The sequence below is a fragment of the Mustela erminea genome, chromosome 8 (genome assembly GCF_009829155.1).
Source record: "Mustela erminea isolate mMusErm1 chromosome 8, mMusErm1.Pri, whole genome shotgun sequence".
NCBI lineage: Eukaryota > Metazoa > Chordata > Mammalia > Carnivora > Mustelidae > Mustela > Mustela erminea.
Genome location: NC_045621.1, coordinates 50,222,353 through 50,239,819, shown reverse-complemented (window position 1 = coordinate 50,239,819; position 17,467 = coordinate 50,222,353). Strand labels below are relative to the sequence as shown.

The following is a 17,467-nucleotide window of genomic DNA, read 5'->3' as shown; positions in this document are numbered from 1 at the left end:
GTTGGACCTTACCAAATGGAATCTAGTTCCTGATCCCCAAATACGGGAAAGTATTTGTATTTCCCAAGCTTGGATGCCCAACTGTATTAAATCACCACGACTTTCACCCCCAGAAGACAAGCCTCATTGCTTTGATCCCAGAGTCCTGATTATCTTACTTCCTTTCCAAGAAAGAGCTGCCAGATTAAACTACATAAGAAAAAGAACATAGCATTTTGAACCCCAGCACCTGGGCTGTACAGTCATGGACTTTGCAGGAGTCACTCACCTTCTCTGCTCCCAAATGCTTTTCATCTGTAAAATGAAGAACTAGGGAATCCTTAATTTCTCTTCTGGTTCTAAAGTCATGATTCTATGATCCACTGTTTGATAGCCCATTTTCTCAAACAAAGTGATTATCAACTTTAGAAATCAGTTCTTTTCCAAATACTTCATTCTCAAGGTGACAAATGTACAGTTATCCTCTAGGAAATGAACGTTCTCACCCAAGCTTCATCATGTATCAATTAGCCTTGCAGATCCACAATTTTAAAAAGCTTATTCTGAAATCACTGTGGAAATTAACCATTTTATTGGCTTATACCTAAAATAGTCTTAAGTAGAAGTAAACTATTATTTATGTAGTATATTGTTTAATGGAATAGTCTATTAAACTATACCATAACATACATGCAAAACTTCATTTCCAATAGATCTGCAAAAAATGTCACGGGAGAAAGTTCTGAAAGATCAAACATCTACAGTCTTCCTGCCATTAAATTCAAAGAATCAAAATGCACAGAGGCTGAATAACTTGCTGGATGTCCGTCCAAGAGGTACTTTAGGAAGAACTAAAACTACAAAGTAGGATACCCGGTATCCCACCACAGAGATAAGCCATGTTATTCTAAGGCACTGTACAATGATGCTGTTCTAGGAGTAAGGGAGCATATGCTCAAAGTTGTACTTGCTAGAAGCAAGCCACATAAAAAACTCTCAGTAATGCTTAGCATTGAGATTTCCCAAGCTTTACTTTCTGGAATGGATTTTACACTCCCAGTCCTAAAAACTTTGGAATGCAAGACGAAGAGACTCAGAACAATTCAGGGCAATGAAGGGTAGAAGGGGACATCATCCCAGCTTCTCTTCCCTTCTGGAACTGAAGAAAGGACAATAAAGCAGCTTCAACGAACGAGCTCAGAGAACTTCTGTGACAGCCAAGAGACAGCCAGCATCTGAGTTCATTACCTGGTGGGAGCTCCCAGTTTGCCAGGAATGGTCACGCACCCAAGAGACCAAGCACTATCACTGCATCCAAGCAAAGAATTTTAGGATTGTTATAAACAGCCCAAATCGAAGGCTGCTCTGCTTCTACGAACTTTTGCACAGTGAGCGATTCGAGCACCAACAAACGCTCCACCCATCTAAACCTCAGTCTCTTGACTTACAATGATTAGCAAGGAAGCTGAATTCTTTGGATACGATTCAGTCACTTTGTAAAGTGTCCAAAAGCCTTAAAGCCAAATGTGAAATGGGCACACTTACCCAATATGGTTGGTTCTTAAAGAAATTTCCAGTTCTCTTAGCACTTGTGTGGATTCTTGAACACGCCGTCTGAATTTCTAGAATTCAAGAACACATATTCTCACAAAACATTTTATCAACTGCTGTTAAGTGCCATTAGTAATAAGTTTACCCCAATATGAAAATATCTCTGCTTTTAAAGTGGGCTTCTCTCTAAGTGAAATAAGTCAATCAGGGTAAGACAATTATCGTACGCTCTCACTGATGAGGAACTGAAGAAACAAAACAGAGGATCATAGGGGAAGAGAGGAAAAAATAAAACAAGACGAAATCAGAGAATGTGGCCAACCATAAAAGACTCTTAATCACAGGAAACAAACTGAGGGTTGCTGGAGGGGAGTCGTGTGGGGGAATATGGTAACCGGGTGACAGACACTAAGGAAGGCATACGATGTAATGAGCCCTGGGTGTTTTATAAGACTGATGAATCACTGACCTCTATTCTGAAACCAATAATACATTGTATGTTAATTAATTGACTTTAAAGAAAAAAAATGCTAAAATAAAAAATAAATAAATAAAGTGGGCTTCTCTCACCTTTCTTTTTGCAAAGGACACAAATTGTTTTATCATGAAAGTCAGCTTATGAGAAAGGACCAGGAAATTTTTCTTATTTCATGTACTAGGTGTCTTTGAGTAAGTAGGCTACTTCTCCCTTCTCTACAACAATATTTACCAATATGCCCAAGTGTTGGGGGTTCCTGAAACTCCCCCCACCCTAATTTCAATGATTTGTAAAGACTCCCTCCTAGGACTTGGCCTATAGTTGTTCTTATAGCTAAGACTTATTACAACAGAAACATACAAGGTACAATCAACAAAGGGAAAGGTGCATGGGCTGAAGTCCAGAAGAAAACAAATAAAAGCTTGCAGCAGTCTTCTCCCAGAGGAATCACAAATGATAGTATCTGTGAAATGGGTCCACCAGGAAAGCTCACCAGGGACTCAGTGCCCAGAGTTTTTACGGGAGTCTGGACACTTCAGCATCCTCTGCCTAGCACATACCAGAAGTCCAGACTCCCTCAAGCAAAAAGGCCTTCAGCACGCACCGTATTGTTGGCACAGTGAATCATTCTTATCAAGAAAGTTATGAACTCTCCTGAAATGCAAGTCCCCAGCTGCCGACCAAGAGCCAGCCACTCTGGGAAGCTGGTCTTTCTAAGGTAGCCATCTCAGGACTGCTATGTTAATTATTTTCTGCAAAACCTAACATTTCCCAAGAATAAGCATTCAGAGCTACCTTTGCCCAGGTGCCCTCATTTGGAAGGTCCCTCCTACTTTGGGAATGCCCTTCCTCATTCCTTGGCCCATCAAAATCCCACAAATCCTTCCAGAACTCCCTCAGGCCATTCTTTCTTCAACAAATCCCCCTCCGGCAGTAAATGTATGCTTCTCTATCCTCTCAACTCTCAACGATTTCCACATATCACTGGGTCAGGATGCACACGGGCTCTCTGGAACACAATTTCTTCCAGAAACACGTATTTATATTAACTGAACTTCTGGGCCACTCTGGAAGTAGGACATTTGATGGGCTGTGCCCTCTAGGAAGAGTTCCATGTTTTCTGTGCTAAGAATTCAAACCACCTGCATATTACATGGTCTTCCAAAAAAAGGCTGTGGGAATTCTAGCTCAGGATGTTAGGGACCCTTCTCTGCTGCCACAATTGCAGTGGAAAGAGAGTCATCCAGGTGCAAAGATGAAGGCATCCAAGGACAAGGAGGAAGGGAGGAAGGCTGGAAAAGCAGGATGTGGGGTGGGGAGAGCCAGGCAGCCCCTGGTGTCCAGATGAAGACTGGGACCCCGCTCAGCATGGGGGGGGGTCCTGTCACCCTCTTCTCCTCTCCCCGCAAATGCTCCTTACTAAGGCCCCAAGGAAGCCAACAGTCTCACAGTTTCCACCTGGCTGCCATTCTTAAGGAACTCCAAAGACCTTCTCGGTTGTTAGAATCCAGGTGTAGTCAGATACATGAAATTAAAGCATCCCCAATGCAATGAAAAAAAGAGCCACACCCCTCCTCTTTCGTGTATCCTTTGGAGGGACACCCGACTGTCCCCTGGAGAGCTTTCCAGCAACGAGGACTGCTGATGAGGCAGAGTGGCCACAGAGCTGAGGAAACCACTTCCAAGGTGCAGGATGTCAGACAGCCTGCCCTTGTGACCTTGAGAAAGCAGCTCAGCGTTCCCAGCCCTGCCTCCTACCCAGTTCTGACTGGTTCCTGGTGGCCTTCACGGGTCCTCAGGGGAAAGGTCACCACGAGCCACAAAAGCACCCAGCATAGCACTAAGGACACAACAGCAAACCCGAAAAGAATCCGCTGAAGGACTAAAAGGCATGTATCAAAACAGAAGACCTCCAACGGAAACACCAGGAGATACTGGGAATGACAACAGGAGCAGATAACACTTCTTGGGAGTCACTACACTTTTGCAACTGCATGATAACAGATAAAACCAAAGGGACTCTGCCCCTGTGTTACATTCTCTCAGGAACTGGGCCACCGCCAGCGGGACTCGGGGCTATAGAGAAGCCTTGGCATCCACCTCGCTAACACATTAACAATGACTGCCAACGTTCTGCACTTTGACAACGTACTCGGCATGCTTCGAAACACCGCAAAGACAGATCACATGCCTGTGGGGAGCTGCGACAAGGAGCAGGTACCACCAGTGAGCCGTGTGCACCCGTCCCCTGGCCCTGTCCCATAAAAGGCAGACCCAGGGATGAGCCCCCCAAAGGAGGCCCGGAGATCCCCACAGAAGGTTTCATTTCACAACTGCACAGCCTGCAGAGCATACCCCCTCCTTTCTTCACGGTCCCTATGCCACCTTCTTGCACACTAGGCCTGAGCACACCCTCCCAGGTCACAGACCAACAGCCCCCAGTACTCAACGAGGCGACTGCTGTGGAAGAGTCCTGCTCACAGAGATGGCTCATTTAGGCTCTTCCTTCCCTGCCCAGGTTTCCAGGGTTCCAGATTTAAAGCTATTTAGAAGAAAAGCTAAACAGAATATACTGAAGGATTTTTTTTAGAAGACAGCAAATCAAATATCCTCTATCCGGTGTGAACAAATGATAAATGAGTGAGGTATTCAAGGACTCCAGACACAGTGAGGGGAAGACGACTCAGCCCGGACAGGCTCTAGCTGAAAGTCTGGATTGGAAATCTTCCCTCTTCCCCACTGCACTATAGCTGAAAATTTTAAACCCATTCTAACTGCAAGCCTGCCTTATTCCAAGCAAAATTTCCTTTCTCTAGGCTTGAGCTGAACAGATCATTTCTTCCTGCCAGCTCCCAACAGAAATCTTGCTCAAGCAGAGGTGGTTAATCCAACATCCATTTTTTCTTTCTTTTTTTTTTTTTTCTTCTCAATTGAACAACTGATCTTGAAAAGCAAGGCACAGACCGAACCAGGCCACTCAGATGAACAAACGCAGTCTGGGGCCAAGATTTCACAAGTGAAGGTCAGCCCAAACAGATATCCTTGTCTTTGTCCTTTATTAAGCTATTTGCAATGGAGCAAAACTAAGCAGCTTATTTGCCTTACATCCTTTGCCTCACTAAGGAATCATTGTTCCCGAAGGGAACCGGAACTGTGACAGGAGAAAGCATCCCGTTCCCTCCAAGCATCTCCTTACAGCACTTAGGGATGGACTCTGAGAAGCCTTCTCGGGGAGTTTTCTTATTTTCCCCTTTCTCCTAAGAGTCTGTCGAATAGGGAGAGAATTATTCTACAGGGGTGGAACACGCTGTGTATGAGAGGCGCACTCAGTCTGGACACAGACACCAGTGTTCCTGCCTTACTTAGCTGCCCAGGAGGGTACCGAAGGCCAGGGTCCAAGCCACCCAGCCCGAGGGTGTGCAAGCTGCAGGGATTTCTCGAAATATTTCTGAAGTAGAATCTTGCTGCTCCCTTAAAGCGGCACAGCCCCCAAAACCTCCTGTTTTTTCCGGGATTGTGTTTTGGGGGAGGGTGCCTTCGTTTGACCCTCTGTCAGCTGATGACATTGAAGGCAGCTCTATCCTTGGGGAAGGAGGCGAGAAAGTGGTGAGTAAGAATTAGGCAACGGTCTCATTTTGGGGGCCAGACAGAAGCTCTTTAAAGCAAAGAAACATGTGTGAGCCATATTTGGGGGCGGGGGGAGCGGAGATCATTATACTTTGACAGGTACATTCTCAGAAGAGGCGGCGGCCTCACAGTCCGACGCCAAAGTCTACAGCCGGATGTCATCATCATCCCAGACCGTATTTCTTCTGCTGGTCCCGTGTCAGGCACAGAAACTTCCAAAAGGAAGGAATAGTTGTCCTCATTTACTTGATTATTTTTTTGGATGGGGGGTGGGGTGGGCAGTGAGTCAGGGGTGGGGGGCGCAGAGGGATATTTGGAGTAAAAGCAGAAGCTAAAGAAAAAGATTAAAAAAAAAAATCACGAGAGCCCTGGAGACAGCGGAAAACTAGGAAAAGTGCGCCTTTCTTCTCTCATGAGTCCCACCCCGAAACAACAGAGGGAATTCAGCTCTCGTTATTTCTGCTGCAGCCTGGAAAGCAGGAGTCGTGGGAGGTCAACCCCAAAACAAGTGCTCTCTGGTGAAGAGTGCCCGTACCCATCCTGAGTAAGGACAGATCGGTGCGGAGACAGCCCAGGACCGAGCCCAGCCTGCGGGGCTGTGCCAGGCTACATGCTTTACCACAAGGCATCGGTTTAAACCAATTGTGTGGCTGCACAAAGCACAGCCTGTTTGTAAAGGGAGAAAGTCAGTTGAGAAGGGAATCAGCTATTCTCTCCTTACCTTCTCGGGGCCGGGGGCAGGGTGAGGCCGGGGGAAGCGGCTAATAGCATCAACACAGGATGTGAGTGCACAGCTGGGATGACAAAGCCCCACTGATTTTTCAAGGCCTCTGGAAACGCACCAAGGCATGAAAGACAAGTATTCCCTTCGCTAAGGCTGCTTTCTCCAGGGGCCTGAACACCTCTGGGCTGGACTCACTGCCCTGTGTAATTGGAAATGGCAGTGACTCACGACCCATCAGAGGTACGTGACTCCCGTCTCAGGAAAGCACTCTCAAACACACCCCTGCACGAGAAGGATGGCTTTTCTTCTTTATTCCTCATGGTGTCTGTCTCCCGAGACTGGTTTCCTGGAGGTTCCCACAGAGGCGACAGTGCAGAGGAAGGAAGGTCCCCTCCAGTGCACACTCACGAGGAAGTGACAGCAGGAGTGAAAACAAATCCCTCTTACCTTCCTGGTTACAGCTGGGTCCAGATAGCCCTTGAGCTTTTGAATGTATGTATGGGGAGGATTCTTCACCTGGAATCGTTCCTGCAGGAAGCACAAAAGTAAAAAGCATGAGACTCACGGAGGCAAAAGCGTCGGCCACACTCCAACAGGTCAGTATGGCTGACCCACGGCTGACGCCCGTCCACCACAAGAATGTGGCCCCACAGATGATCTTTATGTATCTGCACGGCTTGTGGAGGGTTTTGAACTTTTACAGTGAATGATACTATCCTCGTTTTGCAGAGGAGAAAAGCAAAGCTCCAAGAAATTCACCACGTCCCTAAGATGATGCAGTTAGTCGGCGGTACAAGTGGGTTTGTCAGCCCTGCTCTGGCTCTGTCCGCGGCCCATTTCAGCAGGTCTTCAGGCCACTGCATAGTCTACGGGCCGTCTCCAATGTGGGCCATTCCTTTTCTTGGGAATAGGAGTCTTCAAACATACCAAAACCTTCACTCAAACTGGGTAAAGACCATTTGTTTCAAAAATGAGTGAAGAGTCTCCTGCTAAGAGACAAGTGAGCGTATGCGGTCTGCAGGAGTACCGATGCACGGATGCGATCATGAACGCGTACATGAGGCAGTCCCAAAGCAGAAGACCCAGAGATGTTTTTAACAAAGGCACAGTCACTGAAATAAGCTTATGAAACCAGAATATATACCCCAAGGTGGTATGGGAATGGAGATCTGGAGTGGGACCAGACAGTCTGCGTCACTAACAAGTCTTAGGCTAAGGCTGTGCACAGAGGTACCACACTTGGGAGAAACTCACACCCATGTGTGTCAGCTTTCATAGACCACAATGTCCAAAGCAGCCTAAGAAGCAGTAGTAAAAAACTGGGTACATGCCCACAAACTCTAAAATGGCTAAGTGCTCGTATTATGTTCATACAATGGTATGCCATATTTCGACGAAAACCAACAAACTGTACTACATGCTCCCATATGGACAGATCTTATAAACCTAATGTTGAGCCAGAACGAATGTGATTTCATTTCTATGGATTCACAGGACGAGCAAAATTAAACGTTAATGGTAGGGACACATACATAAGCTGTTTTATTTGCTGATACACACATATTTATCTAGGGAGTGGGGAAAGAGCGGTTTCGTATTAAAATGACAGGGGACTGAGGTGGGGGAAGGAAAATGCCCAGTGATCCCAAGGGGCTCCAAGGTTCGATTTCTTCATCATGTGGTAGTCACACAGGCACTGGCTTTACCCTGCTTAGGATGCTCGTCTTAGGTTTCACAACTTTTTCCAGACCTATGCTACCTTTCACACACACACAAGTTTAAATGAATCAGCTCTAAAAGGAAAAACTAAGATTCGTCATGAAATCAAAACCATTCTTAGGGTCTCTTCTATCCACAACCTCAAAAGATGCTTTTCTAGTAATTCTAATCTGATTATTGCTTATGCCACAGCGGAGTTTGGGAGTATTTTGCAACACTGACAACTAGCCAACATGTTCAAGTATGTGTTTATCCTCTACAAACTTGTATTTCTCCAACACAGGGAACCACAATATCCTTCCTGGTCCACTCAGGTTTTGCTTGCTTACAGCTTTAGAAAGGCTGAAAAATCATCTCATTACTATAAAAAAGATCATCTTATTAGAGAAAACATGTTTTGCTTTTAAAATGCTTTAATAATTAAGGGACTCACAGTAAGACACTTGTCCATATTTTCCCTTTATTTAAAAATGATGAGGAATTTCATAGTACATAAACTGAATCTCAATAGAGCTATTAACAAAAAGATTAACATATTATTTCTATTTTTTTAAAGATTTCAATTATTTATTTGAGTAAGAGAGAAACGAGAGCATGAGCGGAGAAGCGAGAAGCAGCAGCAGGTTTCCTGCTGAGCAGGGAGACCAAGGCAGGGCTGACCCCAGGACCCTGGGATTGCGACCTCAGCCAAAGGCAGACCCTTAACTGACTGAGCCACCCACATGCCCCAGCATATTATTTCTAATTATTCCTCCAAATTTTGCAAGCAACTTCTAAATAACAATTCATAAATGTTTGACATTCCTAATGCTATCGAATGGTCTATGTATAAAGCCTCCCCCCACTTTTATTTTGAATCACCATGACTTCACTAAGGAACCAGATCGGATCCAACTGCCATAGGGCTTTAGCAATATCCCAGCTGAAGGTTAAAATAATCACAAAAAAAATCCCAAAAAATGAACTGATAAGCTATCTAGAAGCCAGTTATTATTTCCAACCTTGTGCATGACAATAAGTAATGCCAGAGATATTAGAATATCAAGAAAACTTATATTTTTTAAAAGCATAATCTTATTAACTATATTTAAAATTCCTATGACCAGGGACAACTCCAACTGTGCTCCCTTCCACGACAACAAACTTCTACCTCGTTAAGTTCCCTCACGCATGAAACTCAATGAATTTTTTTTAAAAAGATTTTATTTATTTATTTGACAGAGAGAGAGCATGAGAGGGGAGAAGGTCAGAGGGAGAAGTAGACTCCCTGCTAAGCATGAGCCCGATGTGAGACTTGATCCCAGGGCTCCGGGATCATGACCTGAGCCGAAGGCAGTCATTTAACCAACTGAGCCACCCAGGCGCCCTGAAACTCACTGAATTTTAACTCTGGCTAATACAGTAGTTATTTGAGGACCTAAATTTGAATCTGTGGACGGTTGCTGAAAGATGCCTAACGATTGTTGTTAAGGCAACGTCTTCACAACAGAAGAGCTATATTTATTACAATAACGAAATCTGGGGGCACCTGAGTGGCTCTGTTGTTTGAGCGTCTAACTTGTTTTGGCTCAGGTCACAATCTCAGCGTGGTGAGATCGAGCCCCGTAACAGGCTCCATTCTGGAGCTGAAGATTCTGTCTCCTTCTCCCACTGTCTCCTCCCACTCACGTGCCCCCACCTCAAAAAAATAAAGTAAAATAATGAAATCTGGTTGACTAGCATATATAACATGTTGGCATTCACACAATTAGTGAATTCCATTTTTGACCATCAACAAATGCATCTTTCTCCATTTCCTACTCAAGATCGTCATGACCCAGGGGGCTTTCTCAAATATAGACATTCATTGGTCCTTTAAGTACTTCCTTTTAACTATTCCCCTGAAATAATGGATGAAATCTACAATTCATACATACTTTTTCAAATGTGCTTACAAAAATTTGCTGTTTTAGTCACATTTTTCACTTGTTTGAATAATACACTAACGTATTTCTACAAACAGAATGTTAAGAAGCCTGATGCTTCACAACATAGTAAGTCTACGTTATATCTACTCTCAGAAAACTCAGCTTACATCCAGGGCTTTAAGTAAAACTGGTATGGAGAAAGAATACAAAAGATCCAGTCACTTCCCTAAAACTTGGGGCTGTTCATCTAACCTCAAAAGGAGCTACTGTTTATAAATTCAGCATCTGGCTCATCAAAACTTTTCTTTCTGTGTCTTCAATACGGCCATTTGGACAACAGAAACATTTGGGAGAGTACACTGGAGAATGTCAGCACCTTGCCAAAACACATTTACTCTAAAGGACTTTGGAAGGATTACTGGCATATTTATTTAAATTAACAATTTCTTCTTCTCTATTAGAATTTTAGACTTTGCATTGAAACTCGTAAATGCCTTGGGATGACAGTTTTCCATTATCCTCACTTCTCGATCGGCTAGATCCCACGGGTTGTTTTCATAACCAGTTACGTGTTTGCTCAACATCACTGATGTGAGTAGCTTAATTAAATGAAGTCCTCTACTTGAGTCCCATTATCTAGAAGAATTATTCTTAGGGATAAAAACTATGCTCTAAATAACATGGTGACTTGTCAATGTGAATTTATATCATTTGGAAGAACTTGTGACATACAAATTTCTTTTAAATGTCTCATCATTCAGCATCCCATCACCCTGCCCTCTTGGCATTTATCTCTCTTTAATTTTTTTAAAGATTTATCTTTGTGAGAGAGAGAGAGAGAGAGAGAGAGAGAGAGAGAGAAAGAGAGCAAGTGAGCAAGCATGAGTTGGAGAGAAGGGGCAGAGGGAGAAGCAGACCCTCACCAAATGGGAAGCCTGATGCGGGACTCAATCCCAGAACCCTGGGATCATGATCTAAACTTAACTGACTGAGCCACCCAGGCACCCCTGCCATCTATCTCTTTGTGCGATCAAACTTTCCTCATGGCATGTTTCTGGATGGAAATGACAATCGCTCTGGGGTTTTTAACCCTTCTCCATAAACATTCAAAACAAAGAGCCTCAAGTTACTTCTTCATATTCAGGACACTAAGCCACAAACTGCACTGGGTTAGGTAGAGGAGGGAAAAAAATCTAGGATCACGGACTCTTTTCTCTCAAGGAAAGGCAACTGCCACATGCAGCACCTCATCTGGATGTGTCTGTAGTCTTGGAAGCTTGACTACCCTACATATTGACCTCACCTCCACGTGGACCCCTGAGAGCTTGTTTGGAGGCTTCGGCAAGGGAGTGCAGCCACCATAAGCCCCTCACGGAAAAAGGTACTCCTTTCTTCCATGAGGTACTCCTCTATCAGGGAAGGCCCTCCTCTTAGAGAACACAACTTATGGAGGGACACACGAGGTAAATGCAAGGGATCAATGGAGTGACCAAGTCATCCTCCCAATCAATAATCAGAGAATCTTCATTAAGCTGCTATGTCAATTGCCAGTATTTCATTTTAATGAATTAGACACTTAGCAGTTAATTTCTCTAGTAATGATCTGAAAGTTTCTTCTCACTGTTAAATAATGACTTCATTAAGGCCAGCCCAAGAACACAACCACCTTTCCACCTGGACAGCACTTTTTGTTTTTCAAGCGTTATTCACTTGTCTTTGAGTGGCACTTTATAGTTTACTGTACTCTCTAGACCTCTCAGCTCACGCAAGTCTCTCTCAGGCAAGTAGAGATCACCTCCATTTTATAGATGGGGGAATCAAGTTCAGAGAGGAAATGATTTGCCTTAAATCAGATACACACACATCAGATCAAAGATTCAGACTCAAGCTTTCTGACTCTCTGAACCTTGTTCTTTCTACAACACCATAGTAAGTGTGTTCATCTTGCTTCTGATAGAATAAAAGCTCTTAAAAGGGTAGAAAATGTTCTATTTTTCTTTGAGTTCCGGTACATAGAGAGGAACACTTGGCACGCAGTCCTTCATAACATTCAAGGAATTAAACTTCTTGTCATAGACAAGTCACAGTGCTCATAAATTAGGGGTAAGATTTTCAAGTTTGAAATCAAGCAGATTGTCAGTGCTGTCCAGGGCATACATATGTGCACAACATAAATTAGCCAAACTCATGTAGCTAAAGGACATTTGCTGATAAGCCTGGCTGGTCTCTCTCCTGGCTCTGTAACTGCCTAGTGACCGCCATAATGACACACTTCTCACTACCTCAGTCTACTAAGGCTTAGGCTAACGTGGCTCGCCCCTCCCTTTGCTGACTACCAGGAAGGTTACCCTGCCACACAGAGGCCTGTCCTGCAGATAAGCAAAAGACAAAGCATTTCTGGATTCCACTAATGACAAGGGTTCAAGTCTACTGCAGCCCAAGTTGGAAAACCGAGCCGTTTTTAAAGGAACTCAGTGAAGTGGCTGGGACAGCCAGATACTGGGTTAACTCTGTAAGTTAACTCAAGAACTCATGAACTCATGAGCTGTGCTGCAACGTGGACTTTCTCAGCACAAAGGCAGGCAGTCTTAGGTTCTAAGCAATTCAACTGTTTCTTTGGAGCCTTCTTCCATGCCCTCCATCCCCGACCTAGGTCTAATAAAGTTTGTCACTGAAAGCCTTTCCGCATAAAGGTTGGGAATTGGGCACTCCACTCATCCAGCAAAAACATTTCTGATCCTTTGAATGCTCTCAATCCATGTGTATAATTACATGAGAAATTATTTGAGGTTAATTTGGTGTCAGCTGGACTCAAGACAAACATGTTACAAGCATTTCCGCTCCATAAACTGTATTTGGAGAAGCAGCTCCAAAATCAAACAGAATTTCAGGCATTTATCTTATACCTTAATATTCTGAGGTTAAATTCTTAAAATTCTGAAATTATAGTAAGACACCTGGACATCCAGGAAATCTCTGGGAAATGAATGGTTCATGGAGGGAGGCGCTGACTGCTGGGTTTCTCCCCCTGCTGGGGACTGTCACAGGGTCACTGGCGCTAGTTCAGTAGTGTATCAGCAGGGCTACCAAAATTGCTGAAATACCCTTAGGGATGAATTAGATGTACCCATCATTATGCCATTATTAATGTTTTATTATTCCGCCCCTGCAATCATTTTTAGATAGTGAAAATTCTAAGGACTTTGCTCTTGTGCACATAAGCTCACTGCACTTGATTTTTCTTCCTAGAAGCTGCAAATAGTTGGGCTTCATTTCCCAAGGCTGAGTCAGCAAACTGTGGTCTCTAAGTGAGCCATAATTACAACCAGTATCGCTGCCATTAGCGCGTACTGATTTGCAGCATTAGCTTGGTGCTAAATGCTCTTCAGAGCTCTGCTGACAGGAATAACCCAAGTCCTCAAGGGGTTTACCCTCCAAAAGGGATAATGCTAACACAAGTGCATAGGGAGAATAGCATACAAAAATAAAATACCACATGAATATTATATATAGACAGAAATGAGTTACATAGTTCACCAGAGGCCAAGAAATAGTGCATGTAGGTATGTGGGGGGAGGGGCAGGGAGGACAGAGGGGTGGGCGAGAGCACCAAGGCTCCTAAGCAAGAGAGACTAAGGTACCCATAACGTCTCAGCTCTCAAAGGGCCAACAATTTATACAAATAAAAACATCTACACAAATAGATCTAGACTCCCTAAGAAATTGAGAGTACCAGAGTCGCCAAGGAAATGCATATTTCATGTTCCCCCCTAAAAAGGCAAAAACAAATTCTGGAACTTCAGAAAGGCTGTCAGACTCTCCCACCTACAGAAAGTATGGGTATGAAAAAAGAGGACAATGTAGAGCGAATGAGGAAAAATTATTAAGACTCTAGCTACTTAAAATAATAGATGGCCAAGAAAGCAAGTTCAGATAAGAGTCCAATTTTGTCTAACCACTACCAGAGCCAGCAAATTCAAGCTGTGCTGTGACCAAAAGGGTCCCTGTGGTTATTATTGGATGCAAACATTTTGCTAAATAAGCCCCTGCCTTTGAACACCTTAAATCTTGCTGTCACAAGTGGGCCTCTATTTCCAGGCACTAACCTGAAAAATACTAAGGTTAAAAAAAAATTTTGGATTTTATTATTTCATTCATCCGTAACATATTAGGCAAGACACTGCATAAAAAAGGCACGAAATGAAACAAAGTCATTCTAAAGCATTAAATCTGATCTGTGAGACCCAACAGACATCGCTGTAATACAATGCTGAATACGGTAAGAGCCATATGTGATCCTCTAGAAGTTCAAAGAAAGGTAAGGTTCTTTCCAACAGAGAAGATCAAAGGAACTTCCCTGGAGAAAGTGGTTTTCGAATTGAGTTTTAAAGGGCAGGCAGTATACAGATATCCTAGGTGGGTGTGAGGGGCAGGAGACAGAAGTTTTCCAGATGGGAACCATGAACAAAGGTAGAAAAGCATGAGGAACGTGCTACTAACTTCAGTGGGTTTAGCTGGGCTCCAGTAATACATTTTAAGAAAGACAATGGCATAAGAATCTAATGGGTACCTTGGAACAGACAATGGTGGCTATAAATAATAAGCTAATAGGTATAAGAAAGAGAACAGCAAGTTAATAAGGGGTTTCGAACAGTGGAGGAACATACGATGAATACCATGTAACACTCCCTTCTCCATCCCCAACCTTAAAAGCTGGCCATTTCTGTGCTAGACTGGAGTTGAAAAATCAGCATGTCAGATTCATTCCACAGTCATAGTTTCTTGGAGAGTCTTGAAGCATTCTTCAGTTCGGAATATGAAATCATTTTCCTGGTCAGAGAGGACAACTTTCCAAGTGTTCCATTACAGCTCTCAGACTGAAAATAACTTTTGATGAGACTTGTCCAAATAATTTCCTTTATTTAGACTAGCAAAAGTTTCTTATAGTTCAACAGGTCTTTCCTCAACAAAGCATCCCAAAAGTCCCTCCCAGATATATAATTAATAGGGTTTATTTAATCCTATCACAGTTCATCATTTTTTCCCAACTTAAAAATGGTTTTAATTGAATTTGTTAGGAAAGAAGGTCATGCTTTTAATAAAGTTTATTATCGCATGTTGTCCTAAGCAAAGTCTGAACCACGACTGTACTTGACATGTAGCAATGTTCAGTAAGTAGGGCTGTTGTTGCTATTGACGATCTAAGGACTGGGTAGAGTGATGGAAGGCTGGATTGATACTGGAAAGACTTTACTATCATCTTCAAATCATCATTCTCTCCCCTCATGAGCAAAGCTTTCCCCCTTCTTTTAGCCTGGAATTTCTTGAAATATATACTACAAAAAACCAGCATCTAAAGCCATTGAAGATGCTTGTTAAATTGCAAACATTCTCCTGACTCAATTCGCCAAACACTCAAAAATCCACATTTTCTTAAATTCCCCAAGTAGGTCCTTCTGTACACTAACACTAATTAATTACTGCTTTAGAGTGCAATTGCTACTTTGGATTCCTAAATCCCTCTTGGTCTACAAAGAGAATGTGCATATTGCTGTTAGGCAAAGACTTCAAAACATTTTCAGTTATATTTAAAGATACAGACTTACATTATAAAACTATATTTACAATCAACAATTTCATGAAAATTTTACAAAATCCCTGGGGAGGACTCTTCCACTAAAAAATGCAAGGGGTACAAACAAGTCTCACTGTTTCTTCCTCTGAAAAAGGAGAATACGAAAACCTTTTCCCCCCACATACTACATATTCTAGAAACCTTACTTAAGGATGCCTTCCCAAACAAGTTTAACATACTGAAAATCTTTTAAAGGTCTCCAGAGTTAACCATGTATCATACAAATAAAACATGGGGGCAGAAAAGAAAAATAAATAACAAAGTCCTGATCCTGATTGGGGGGGGGGGCAGCAGCAGCCTTTGATGTCTTGCAGAAACCATTAGGTATTTCAAGATTTAGATAAGAGTACTAGTATTTTTCAATCACTCAAAAATTTGAAAGAATGGCAAACTTTTTAATGACTATTTTTAAAAATATTTTTAAAGTTTTTATTTGAATTCCAGTGAGTTAGCATACAGTGTAATATTAGTTTCAGGTGTACAATTTAGTGATTCCTCCTTAATCCCCATCACCTATGTCACCCATACCCCACCCACCTCCCCTCTGGTGACCATCAGTGTTCTTTATAGTTAAGAATCTGTTTCTTGGTTTGCCTCCCTCTTTTTTTCTCCCCCTTTGCTTTTTTTTTTTTTTTTTTTTTTGAGATTTTATTTATTTATCTGAAAGAAAGAGGAAAAGACCACAAGCAGAGAGAGCGGGAGAGGGAGAAGTAGGTTCCCTGCTGAGCTGGGAGCCTGACCCGAGGCTCTATCTCATGGGAGCATGACCTGAGCCGAAGGCAGACACTTAACAGACTGAGCCACCCAGGCGCCTGTTTCGTTTCTTAAATTCTATATATGAGTGAAATCCTACGGTATCTGTCTTTCTCTGATTTTGTTTAGCATAATGCATTCTAGCTCCACCCATGTCATTGTAAATGGCAAGATTTCATTCTTTTCTTTGGCTGAGTAATATTTCATTTTATTTATATGCCACACCTTCTTTATCTAAGAATAGCAAACTTGTGTTCCAGATTTCTGCGTATAGTTATACCAATTAGATTCTCTGAAATTTCATGTGTCCCAGTTCCAACAGTGTGCAACCACATGGTTACAGAGTTACAGGGTCCTGAGAATCTCAAGGGGTGCTTGCAGCAGTGAATGAATTGTAATATTTGCAAAGGGTAGAACTTAAGGCAGGAAACCCTCAAAGTAGGTGGCACTGAAAGAGGCGGAGAAGGAAACTGCCTTCCACTGAAGACAACGTGTGTTTGACACATGCAAGGAAAGCATCCTTATGAACGGTACATAAAGGCTGAAAATCAGGAGTAAAGTCATTAGGTCTTACTCATGGCCCTCACCACCTGCTTTCATTTACCTTAGGAAGAGACTTAAACCTAAGAATCAAGCTCAGAATACTAAACTTCAACATTTACCCATGACTACTGTTTATAGTCAGAAGCCTTTAAGAAAGTGTTCAATTATGGAACTTGGTTTTGAAAATGCAGTGACATATTATAAGTTATCTTCTTCCATATGGCTGTCAATGAAGCAGTAGGAGATTGTTTAAAAACAGTATTTCTCCAGGAAAAACCAGTAAAATTATTTTCTAAATGTATCACTTAAAATAGCATTGAAGATCATGATATACTTAGGGATAAATCTAAGAAAATACATGCAAGACCTGTACACTGAAAACTTCCAAATATTCCTGTGAGATATAAAAGACTTAAATAAATAGCAATGCTCTGTTCATCATTCAGAAGAATCAATGCTATTAAGATGTTTGTTCTCTTGACCTTCATCTACAAAGTCAACGCAACTTCAGTCAAAATCCTGGAGGGTTTTTCTTAGGAACTCACAAGCTG

The 17,467-nt window shown here is 42.6% G+C and overlaps 1 protein-coding gene across 1 annotated transcript in view; it reads right to left on the bottom strand.

The window, feature by feature from the left end:
• FMNL2 (formin like 2) overlaps positions 1-17,467 on the bottom strand; it is a 319,987-nt gene that overhangs the window by 106,287 nt on the left and 196,233 nt on the right. The window contains 2 exon segments of the mRNA XM_032355571.1: positions 1,525-1,601; positions 6,807-6,887. Coding sequence (XP_032211462.1) covers positions 1,525-1,601; positions 6,807-6,887 — 158 coding nt within the window.